This window comes from Psammomys obesus, unplaced genomic scaffold, assembly GCF_907164565.1.
Source record: "Psammomys obesus unplaced genomic scaffold, mPsaObe1.curated_primary_1811, whole genome shotgun sequence".
Taxonomy (NCBI): domain Eukaryota; kingdom Metazoa; phylum Chordata; class Mammalia; order Rodentia; family Muridae; genus Psammomys; species Psammomys obesus.
The window spans coordinates 26,293,392-26,304,793 of NW_026596134.1; the positions used below are offsets into that span (position 1 = coordinate 26,293,392).

Here is an 11,402-nt window from a genome sequence, read left to right on the forward strand (position 1 = left end):
TAATTTAGAGCATAGCTTTGGGTCCCAGACTAGCACTGGCTTCTGCAGGGAAACTAAACTCCTGAGGGGCTTAAGCTCAAGCTGGTATGATCTGTGGGGTGGGGATGTGAGGAGGTCATGGGGCCCCAGTGGGACCTGGACTAAACTGGCAGAGTGATCCATGTTTCAGGCCTGCTACGAGAGAGGCAAGGAAGTCAGTGTGGTGCCCAAAACATCTGCTTCCACTGACTCTCCCTGGATGGGTCTAGCGAAGTACGCCTGGTCCGGGTGAGTTTGACTAATGCGGCCAGAGAGGTGCTGGTGTTTGTCTTCTTAGCACCTGGCAGAGTAAGCGCTGACTGTTGACTTGCCTCCTCGTAGGTACGTGATCGAATGTCCTAACTGCGGCGTGGTCTATAGGAGCCGGCAGTATTGGTTTGGGAACCAAGATCCTGTGGATACAGTGGTTCGGACCGAGATTGTACACGCATGGCCTGGAGTAAGAGCCGCTTGTCGGGTCCCCTGTCTCTTGCCCTGTTCAGTTATTGCGTGTTTTGTGTCTGGAGAGGCAGAGCTTGCTTACCGTAGAAAAGTCAGCCCTGGATTTCACCACACTAGTGGCTTAGAAAGACGATCCGTAGAGCCCATTTCGTTCCAGCCCTCCTTCCTTATTTCTCCATCATATGAATAATAGGAACACGAACTTGCGTGAAGTAGCTGAAACTTAGTCTGTCATCTCAAGCAAATAAGACCTCATCTTGTATGTTCCTACTCACTTTCCATATGCACATGTCCATATTTTTGTAGATATACTTACTGTTCATTTATTTTTGCAGAGATGTGGCATTACTGCGATGCTCCGGCTGGCATTGAGCTCCCTGACTCAAGTGAACATCCTGCTTGAGTCTTCTAGATAGCTGAGACTATAGGCGTGTACATGCCATTTATCCTGCCTTTTCTCATGATAGTTCATTTGACTCAGTGCTGTAGTTTGACTTAACATTTTCCTGTTTGTTTAGACAGTTATTCAAATAATGGCTTCTTATTAATGAAAATGCATGTGGGAAAGCTATTTATGTTTTCTGGGAAATTTTGTGTGTGTGTGTGTGTGTGTGCACACATGTGCACGTATGCTCACGCTACAGCACACGTGGGGGTCAGAGGACAACTTGTGGGGTTTGTCCTCCCTTTCTACCCTGTGGGTCCCAGAAATTGGGCTCATCTTCTCAGGTTTGGCAGTAACACCTTTATTTGCTGAGCCATCTTCCACAGTGGGAAATTTCAGTGAAGTACCTTTTAAAAACTGGAAGGTGTACTTTGAAATGGGGTCCCACTGAATTGCCCAGGCTGGCCTCAAGCCTGTGATCCTCCGGGCTTCACTTCCCAAGTGCTGAAATGACAGGTGCGTCCCATGGCTCATTTAGGAGTAGAGTTACTGTAGGCCTCTCAACTTTGCCTGTTGAGTTTAGGGGTGTTAGAAAACCAGATCTGTTCAGGAGACAGTGATACAGTCAGTGCTTTCATTCTGTATCAGTAATTTCCCACAGCAGCACATGGTATAGTGTGCTCTGTTCTAAGCCCCTGGGGAGGCTGAAGCAGAAGGGTGGTTTGAGCCTAGGAGTTCCAAGTCCAGCTTGGGATAACATTAGAAAGGTCCTGCAGCTGGGCGCGGTGGCACATACCTGTAATCCCAGCACTCTGAGGGCCAGAGGCAGGCGGATCTCTGAGTTTGAGGCCAGCTTGGTCTACAAAGTAAGTCTAGGACAGCCAAGGCTACACAGAGAAACCCTGTCTCAAAAGAAAAAGAAAGAAGAAAGAGTGAGAAAGAAAGAAAGAAAGAAAGAAAGAAAGAAAGAAAGAAAGAAAGAAAGAAAGAAAGAAAGAAAGAAAGAGAAAGGAAGGAAGGAAGGAAGGAAGGAAGGGAGAGAGAGAAAGAAAGACTACACAAGAATAAAATCAAGTCACTATTTGTATTTGTTATTACTTATGAATCATAACAAAGCCAACCCAACTACTTTTCTCAGAGGGCATTATTTTACTGTTGTTCCCCTTGCTGTATAATTCTGGTAGCTGTGTTACTTAAACTTAGGTAGACCATTCAGTCCAATAGTCATATTGGACAGCTTTCTGTTACTGTAACACATACCTGAGATGACCAAATTATAAAGAAGAAATTTTTATTTTGGTTCACAGTTTTTGGAGGTTTCTATGACCAATTGTCTGTGTTGCCTGGGACTATAGTAAAATAGAGTGTGTGATGGAAGGTACCCATTGACCTCGAGACTAGGAACCAAAAGAGAGGAGACCAGCATCCCATAGTCCCCTTCAGGAGCACATCCGTAATGATCTAGAACTAAGTGGGTTTTATCTTTTTCGTTCCTAGCATCCTTTCACAGAGCCAAGTTGGGGAACAAACACATGGGCTTTAAAGGGCAGTCTGGACCCAAACCACAGATCCAGGTGGATTGCTACAAATCCACCTTAGAGCTTTCTTGGATCATACAGGCATACAGAGTTGAGGACTTCTGCTTACCTCCGTTCTCCTCACTAAATTTCTGACACTTCTGTGTGATATCTTTTTTGGAGCCCACCTCCCTGACTGGATGGCCTTGACAGTGTAGGCTGACATATTGCAAGGATTTTGCATGGCCTTGGGAAGCGAGCAAGTAAAGTAAAGTGACTTTACTCTCTGTCTTGTGAAAACAGCATCTCAGCTGCAGTTCTCTTAGTCCTTGAAGCTGCCTTGCACTGTGTGTCTGCCTGCTCGCTTGTTATTTTAACATACTTTGTTGAAGTACTGTGTGTCTGGATTGAACTTGATACTTGAAAAGGGTAGGTCACTATTCTCAGAGGCCACAGTCCAGCAGGGTTCAGAGCCCATGTAATAGCCCCTGTACTTATAGAAGTAGGCTTCTTAGAGCTTTACATGTATTAGAGAAACTGGGAAGAAGGATTCCTAACTGAGCTTGCTGTGGGCTCCCTGTAGGATGCATCACCTTCTGAACTGGAGGGCAGAATTAGTCGTGAGTTGAGCAACTAACTGTACATTGGGCACCACGGTCACCCAGATGAGAATATGGGTGCTGACTGATGCGTGTGATACTGCCAGTCAGCTAGGTAGATTGCCAGTCTGTCTCTGTTCTGCCCTGCCTGCTGGCTTACAGTCCTGAGTTCCCAGATAGCCCTCTCCTTTTCCTCCCTACACTCAGGGATTGATGAGGCCTTGTGTTTTCATTGCAGACCGATGCATTTCTGAAGGACAACAACAATGCTGCCCAGCGTCTGTTGGATGGGATGAACTTTATGGCTCAGTCAGTGTCTGAGCTTAGCCTCGGACCCACTAAGGCTGTGACTTCTTGGCTAACAGACCAGATTGCCCCTGCCTACTGGAGGCCCAACTCCCAGATTCTGGTATGATGTAGGAGTCCTCTTGAGCCATGATGTAGACCGTCCTGCTTTTACCATGTTGCCTGGTGCTAAGCTGGTTCCAGGAGGGAGGCACAGACATTTTCCCCTCCTAGAGTTAGCGCCTAGACTCTTGGAGGGTGTAGCTTTAGGCTGTTGCTTTGTTTCTGGAGTTTCTTTTGTGTCCTGTAAATATTTTTCTCCTTGGTGGGTTGTATTTCTGGACCTGTGAGAGCTAGTTAATATTGCTTAGATGTTGGAATTAAAGCTACACAGTCCGGAGAAAGGAGCCTTTTGAGGTTGTTCTTGGCTTGGCCCACAGTCCTCTAAGGTACCCACAACCTGGGATTTGTCTCTGTCTGAACCTCTGTAACCGGAAACACTCTGCCTCTCCCCTTTCTGCATTCAGAGCATTCCTTTCCCCAGAAAGCTTGGGGCCTAGCGAGCTGGAACCCACTTTGAGGAGTCTGTGGTTGCCCCTGGGTTGGGTGCCCCTCCCTACCCCCGGTTGAGCAGGAGTATAGGACCCCTGCCTCTCTCTTTTGTTTTTGGACTTGGAACAGAGCTGCAGCCAGTGTGCCACATCCTTCAAGGACAACGACACCAAGCATCACTGCCGGGCCTGTGGTGAGGGCTTCTGCGATAGCTGTTCATCCAAGACCCGCCCAGTGCCTGAACGGGGCTGGGGACCTGCGCCCGTCCGTGTGTGTGACAACTGCTATGATGCCAGGAATGTCCAGTTAGGTAATGTGGGGCTCAGAGGCCCGAGAGGGTGGCAGGAGAGTCACCCGTCTTCACACCCACTGAATATCGAGCACTACGTGCTCACTGCCCCAACCGTATCACTTCCGAGAGGCCTCCCCTGAGATCCTAGTTAGTATAGGCCTGTGCTGCTGATCCTTGGGGCGGAGGTGCGGGAGAACCTGGCCTGGCCCTGAGCTCTGAGCTCAGTTTTGCTTCTGAGAGACATATATCTGCATATAGCCGATGAGTTCTGGAAAGGCGGACTTAAAGGTTAGATTGGGCCCTCCCTCTGTCTCTAGAAAGTTCTAGGTCCTGCTCCCAGAACCAAGAAGATTGACTTTAAAAATGTTACAGATCAGTCCAAGAGAGTTGGAAGTAAAGGACAAGAGATGTCCAAGCCAGTTTCAGGGTCTGAACTGTTTGGTCCCACAGATCACTTCCTCTTAGGTAACAGCTGTCCCTTGTGATTGTCCACAGACGTGACTGAGGTGCAGGCAGATGACGAAGGAGGAACGCTCATTGCCCGGAAGGTGGGCGAGGCCGTGCAGAACACCTTGGGAGCCGTGGTGACAGCTATTGACATACCACTAGGTGGGCCTGGGCAGTACCTGGCTTGGATATATTGCATGTAGCAGGAGGGGTTTCAGGCTACCCCGGATGGTCATTTTGACTTGCTTGCTGACTGGATTGAGTTTGGAGCAAGGAATGAAAGAACGAATTACATTTGCTTTTGTGTGTGGAATCCTTCAGTAGCATCTGCTTTCCTCCTGGAGGCCAGCCTTTCTACCATCTGTTGCTGTCCGCCAGCGCAGGTCCGTGCTGTTCTGTCTAAAATAGTGTACATCCAGCGATCAGACCTCATTCCCCTAGTGTCCTCCCTGGAGTTACTGTCTGAATATCTCGGGAAAGCGTCTGAGCTGACTTGGAATGTCCAAGCTGACCTGAGGACAGGTAGACGCTAGGCTCAGTGGAGCACCCCACTTCCTCTCTCGGGGCTCTCTGCATGATGCCTCTGGTAGTGGATGAACCACAGTGGTATTTCAGGGTTTCAAGAGCTAATGTTTTGGGGCTGGAGAAGTGGCTCAGTGGTTAAGAGCACTCGCTGCCATCACAGAGGACATTAAGTTCATGTTCAAGCACCCGTGTTGGACAGCTCACACCCACCTATGACTCTGGCTCTAGGCGATCTTCTACTGTCTTGGCTCTCGGTCTCTTTCATTTGTGTGCACATGTAGATACACATACGTGTGCAGACGAGTGCACTCACACCCGCACGTGACACACAAACACACATACATACATAAAGGGAATAAGTGTTAATATTTAATAAATGTTAAAGCTAATATATAGAACCAGGTGGCACATGCTTTTAAGCCCACCCCTCAGGAGACCGAGGCAGGTAGGTCTCAGGCTTTGAGGCCAGTCTGGTTTGCATGGCAAGTTTTAAGCCAGCCAGGGATACGTAGTGGGACCCTGTCTCAAAAAGGCAGCAACTACGGCTTTAGTGTTTGAGGAGGAAGAAGTCTAGGAAGATGCTTCTGTAATTCATTGTAGTTGCAGAGGCTGCTTAGATTCAAGGAAGGGGAGCAGGATTCTTAGGGAAGACATGCCCGGGAACCTGTTATAGCATTTTGTATGTTTGTGTCATGGCCTGAGTAGCTACACAAACCCTATCTCAAAACACTCCCCATTCCATCCCCACCCCACCCCCCAAAAAACCAAACTCATCAGTACCTCAGCCACAGGCCCTGTGGTCAAGGTTGAAGCCTGGCATCTTTTTGTTTTGATTTTCAATTATCTCTTGTGTTTGTGGAGGGAGCGTGATCACTTACATGCATGTGCCGTGGCGCACACATGGAGATCAGAGGACAGCTTGTAGGAATTGGCTCTCTCCTACCATGTGAGACCTGCAGACTGAGCTCAGGTTTGGTGGGGAGATCGCTTAGTGGTGACAGGCTCCTTCAGCGCAAGCCAGGCACGGCGTTCTCTCCCTGGAACCTGTCTGATAAGGTTAGGAGAAGAAAATGGACCCCACACAGTTACCTCAGACATCCACACAACCCCGCAGCAGGGCTGGCAATACGATTCATGTGGCAGAGTGTCTGGGTAGCATTCCTGAAGTCCACCGCACACACTGGATGCAGTGGCGCTCTGCTCGCAGTCCTAGGGAAGCGGAGGCAGGAAGACCAGAAGTGCTGGGTCATCCTCAGCAAGGAGTCTCCTAAAACCTCAGCACAGTGATGGTTCGGTGTGCAGCTGGGATGACAAGCCATGAAGTGTCAGAGAGACGCAGGGACAGGGTTCCAGTGTCCTGACTGTTCACGTTCCTTCCCTGGTGTAGGCCTGGTGAAAGATGCTGCCAGGCCAGCCTACTGGGTGCCTGACCATGAGATCCTGCACTGCCACAACTGCCGCAAGGAGTTCAGCGTCAAGCTCTCCAAACACCACTGCCGAGCCTGTGGACAGGGCTTCTGTGACGAGTGCTCCCATGACCGGAGGGCCGTCCCCTCTCGCGGCTGGGACCATCCAGTCCGAGTCTGCTTCAACTGCAATAAAAAGCCCGGTGACCTTTAACCCCAGCTCCCTCTCCGACTCCTTCACAACTCCTTAGGTTCTCAGGGTTAGAAACAGAAGTCTCACTGAGGTAGGCCCTCACCGGGTGTGGTGTGCGATGTGTGCGCTCTCCTCTGACATCCCCGGGCCACTTTCCCTCAGTGGAGGTGAGCCTGACGGTAGACCCGAAGGCATGATCCACCTCAGGGCAGGGGACTGAGTGGCTCTCAGTAAAGCGGAATGGACCCCCCCGAGTCCATCACATTTACTTTAGTTAAAAAATAAGAAATCTCTCTCTATCTCTGTATATCCATCTAGAGGGGATTTGGAGTGGTCGAGACTGCTTCTGCTTTGAAGACGTACCTCAGTGTGTCCCTAGCACAGGGACAAGGTGCCATTGGGAGCCAGTCTTCCTCCTGAAGCGAGCCAGGTTCACAGTCACCTTTTGCTGCTTCTCCCAGAGCTTGGCAGCATCCTTTCCTGCCCCTTTTCCCCCTCATGGCTGCCTGGGTTTGAACCTTGTCTTGCTTGGAGCAGCCTAGGGGGTTCCACCAACCTCTCCCACGGTGAATCCTGGTTTGTGGTTCTAGCCTGTTTGTGTGGAAGCCACTGGTGTATGTAGAGGGGCAGAGGGTTAGAATCATGAGACATGAAAAGTCGAAATGCAGGTGCTGTGGCTCCTGGAGTTGGGGAGTCCAGAAGGAGGTAGGTCTCCCCTAGCAGGATATCTGCTCCTTGATGCTTCTGTCACCACTAGGCTTTCCTAGAGGGCCACACCCTGCCCCCAAGTCAGAGCCTAACGCCTCCCCTCTGCCCCTGGAGTCCAGTCTGCTTCTGAGTGTCACACTAGGAATTTTGCTCAAAGTGTCTTATTCTTTGTTCCTATACATACAGCCCCTCTGTCTGTTAGAGGGGGATGGGCAGTCACGAGAAACCTTCCAGGGAAACAGCACAGAATGGACTGTTAGTTGTGTTTTTTAAAATACATATAAATAAATATATATAAATATTTCAACAGATCATAAGGAAAACTTATCTTTGGTTCTTGCAAGAGAAACCAAATGAACAAATGTTTCTCAGCAAGAGCTCGGACATCATATCGATCATGACTGGAAAGACTGTTGTGCTGAGCTCCTGTCAGTGTGGAGTTTATCCTCAGTGGCCAAAAAAGAAGAACTAAAGCAACATCACTATTGATTGAACTGATGGGCGGGGTGGGGACTCCGGGAAGTGTGTGGGCAGTCATTCCTGGGGTGTGTGTCCAGTGACGTGAGCCCTGGAGCGGATTGGTCCTTCTTAGACCTGTTCCTTTCCGAGGCCCTACTCTAGAACTGTATCATCCATTCACCATCATAAAGGAATCTTCCTGCGGAACTGTGTTGGCTCTTTTTTGCTCTCGTATCTCCTTTCCAAGTTGATAGGAACGTAGCTGGGAGCTAGCAGAGCAGAAGTCGAGAGGCATGTCTGGGAGAGGACATATTTTACATACAGTAAATAGCTTATTATTCAGACCAGCTTTTTTTCCTTTATAGGTCCATAAACCCAGGTATATGTACACACACACACACACCTAAGATGGCAGTCTGATTCTATGGTAGCCTGGTCTTGAACTCAAGAGATGAAGTCATCATTCTGCCTCAGCTTCCCAAGCAGCTGGGACTTGAAGAATGTCCCCACTCTAAACTTGGGCTGTGTTTTAACCAACCTCATAATGGCTGGCAGTTCCCCCCAGCTCCTCCTGTCCGTGGTTTCATGTACTCCAGGCTCAAACTTGATCATCCTTGCCTCTACCTTCCGAGCGCTTGGATCACAGGTGTGCACCACCATGCCTGCTTTGCATGGTGGTGGGGATCAAAGCCAGGCCGTGCTGCCCACTGGGCAGGCACTCCAGCAGTTGAACTACAGCCCTCGTTCTCATTTTGCAGGTAGGTGTCCAGCATGCCCCAGATCAGTTTGCCAAGCGGGACCAGGTCTTCAGGATTGCCGTGATACTCCTTCGCTTAGAGACGGTAAAACGGAGGCCTTGGGTTCTTACTAGTGACCAGGGGGTTAAGTTCTCACCATAGTGTCACCTTCCCTCAGCCCCTGTCAAAGAGGTGGGGTTTGAGAGCTAGGGACAGCTGCAGCCCTGCCAAATGCAGCCGGCCAGCCTAGTTTGGTGGGTTGTAGCTTGGTTTCTGCTCGGCCATTGTGTCATGGTGTAGTTTGGACAACACTTCTAATGTGCAGCTTTGATGTTTGAAACAGGTGAGTGTCAGTGGTCTGTGAAGGCAGAGAAAAATTCTTTGTGGTGTTGGGCCTCCGTAGGGCCTCAGATGTCCTGGGCATTTCAAGCCTCTACTTCCTACCTCCTTATCCATCATGCCCCAGTTCTCTGTGGCTACCGATACTGATCTGCAGTTTTCCTTTCCCTGCCTTTTCCTTCATCTTTTACTTTTTCCTGCTCCTTCTCTTGTACCTTTATTTTGAGAGGGCTTGAGGAAGAGAGGTTAAAGGAGTGTGTTTAAGACCCTGTGCTGTATTGTTAGGGCCCTTGAACATGAGTCCTGCCAACCATGTGGTGGGGACAGCCACCCACCCACCCAATTCTAGACTCTTCTAGAAATCTCACAGGAAAATCTGCCAAACTTCCTTTTCATGCTGTTCAAACCAGTGCAAGAGAGGACGTACACCAGCCTCCAAAGGGGGCTCGTTTCTTAGCCCAAACCAACGGGATCCCAGCCTCAGCTGAGGGCAAAGCTGGCCAACTGCAGGCTAAGACCTGCAGAAACATCCTCAACTGTAAAGCATGTCAGCCTGGTTCATTTTCTCCAGCTGGATGCCACAAATGCAGCCAGCACCTGGATTAAGAAACAGCATGGCTCTCCTCCAGGGAACACCCATCCCTCTCCTCACAGATAACTCCCAGGACACCATCAGCACAGGTCACTTCTCCCCACCTTCCTCACCAGGTGCTTCATACAGGCTTTAATAACTGCACAGAACTAGCTTGCAGGTGAAGATGGCTGCTCAGTGAGCACTGGGATTACAGGAGGCCTCCGTCGTGGCTAACCGGTCTCCTAAGTAGGGGCCTGGAGGGTGGGGTGGGGGAATCCTTACACACTTCTGGGGCTTCTCAGCTAGTTGGCTTACTGGCAATTGGAAAGCCATTCAGTAGCCCGTGGCACTGCCAGGCATCGTGTGAACTCTCCATGTTCACCGACCTGGAAGGTGGGTGGCTGTGTTCACAGGTTTACAGCTGCATGTGAACTCAGTGCAGAGCCACCTGGTGTCACCTCCAAGCCCTTCAAGGCACCATGGCTTTTGTTTCCAGATAAGGTCAGCCAGTACTGTTTTCTTAAGAAGAACGTTGAAAAGCCAGTGTCCATTAACATCCGGAAGGCTCAGCAGTCTCACCTTTCCCATTGTTCTGAGGTTCCTCTGACAGCAGCGATGGACGCTTCCCTAGGCCAGCTACTGGCCCAGAGGTGTTACAAGTTCCAGCTGGGAACAAAGCTAGGCTTCCAGGTGTTGGGGGGAAGTGTTGTAATGATAGTTGTGCAACCATTTTTGTATTTCTAGCTTTTTAGAATCGTTTTCCCGGAGAGAACTCAGTCTCTGCCTGTGTGCATTCTCATTAGTGGAACTAGTTTCAGCTACTGTTTAGAAGACACTGTATTTAATCCACCTTTGTTAGGCTACTGTTGTCACATTCCCCCATGTACTTGTCAGACCTAGGCACTGCACGTGGCAAGAGCCATCAGATGGTTTGCAGTTAATGGGACACACATTGCTTTGTGCTGAGCCATCTTGGCCGCTGCCATGTTTTCAATAGCTACTTTATCCTGACACCTACCCTCACAATTCTACAACTAGAAGAGCCTGTATTTCCAGGCTGCTGTGGTCTAGCACCTTTGTGGCTTTGCTCAGGCTATGGCCTCTGAAGAGGAAGGACACTGGTATTGCAACAGCTTCTCACCTAAAGGTGGTGCCTAGTGCTTGTCAATCAGGCACACACTGAACACTGGCCAGGGATCCTGGCCAGTAAGATCACACTGGTCACTATGTTACTATTTATTCCCTGACTCCTTTATGAACTGTTACAAGGATCAAATAAAAGGAGAGATCTAAATGTGACAATCTCACTCACTTTGAGGATTTGGTTTTCTAAGCAAGTTTTATTAGGAGGAAGAAGAATGAATACTCATGGGCAATTGCTTGATTGGGGAGCACCATGGCTAACAGGAATATGTGTTTGAGACAAATAGAAAAGTCACTGGAACCCAGAGAATTGTTCTGATAAAGGCCACGGACTTCGTCCCAACAGGAAGGAAGCCAGAGGACTCCACCCACTGCTCTGTAGCTTCTGCTTGCCTGCTGACAATGCCTACTGTGTCCCACTGATGGCCAGGGACACAGAGGAGAGGTCTAGAGAGCAGCCTCCCAGAGCACTCGCAGAAGAGGGCAACCTGAAGGTCTCCAGCAAGGTATTAAAGCTGGTCTTCAGGTCTCTTTTCTGCCATTGCAAGTAGGGATATCCTTGGGTACTTGTTTCAGTGGCCCAGGGATCAAGATTTGCATCAGGCTGGGTGTGGTGGTGCATGCTGCCTTTAGTCTCAGCACTCTGGAGGCAGAAGCAGGTAGAGGCCAGCCTAGCCTACAGAGTGAGTTCCAGAATAGTGAGGACTACACAGAAACCCTCAGGAGGGGTTTATACAAAAGTATAAACAAGAAACACATCA

General features: G+C 49.5%; 1 protein-coding gene across 3 annotated transcripts in view; it reads left to right on the forward strand.

Annotated features, from left to right (window-relative positions):
- Window positions 1-8,055, forward strand: part of Zfyve1 (zinc finger FYVE-type containing 1) — a 52,819-nt gene extending 44,764 nt beyond the window's left edge. For all 3 annotated transcript variants that reach the window (XM_055592903.1, XM_055592904.1, XM_055592905.1), the window contains exons 7-12: window positions 170-267; window positions 361-478; window positions 3,220-3,390; window positions 3,948-4,128; window positions 4,606-4,719; window positions 6,470-8,055. In XM_055592903.1, the coding sequence (XP_055448878.1) occupies window positions 170-267; window positions 361-478; window positions 3,220-3,390; window positions 3,948-4,128; window positions 4,606-4,719; window positions 6,470-6,702 (915 nt within the window). In that variant the 3' untranslated portion in view covers window positions 6,703-8,055. The remainder of the gene's footprint in view (window positions 1-169; window positions 268-360; window positions 479-3,219; window positions 3,391-3,947; window positions 4,129-4,605; window positions 4,720-6,469) is intronic.
- The last annotated feature ends 3,347 nt before the right edge of the window (window positions 8,056-11,402 follow it).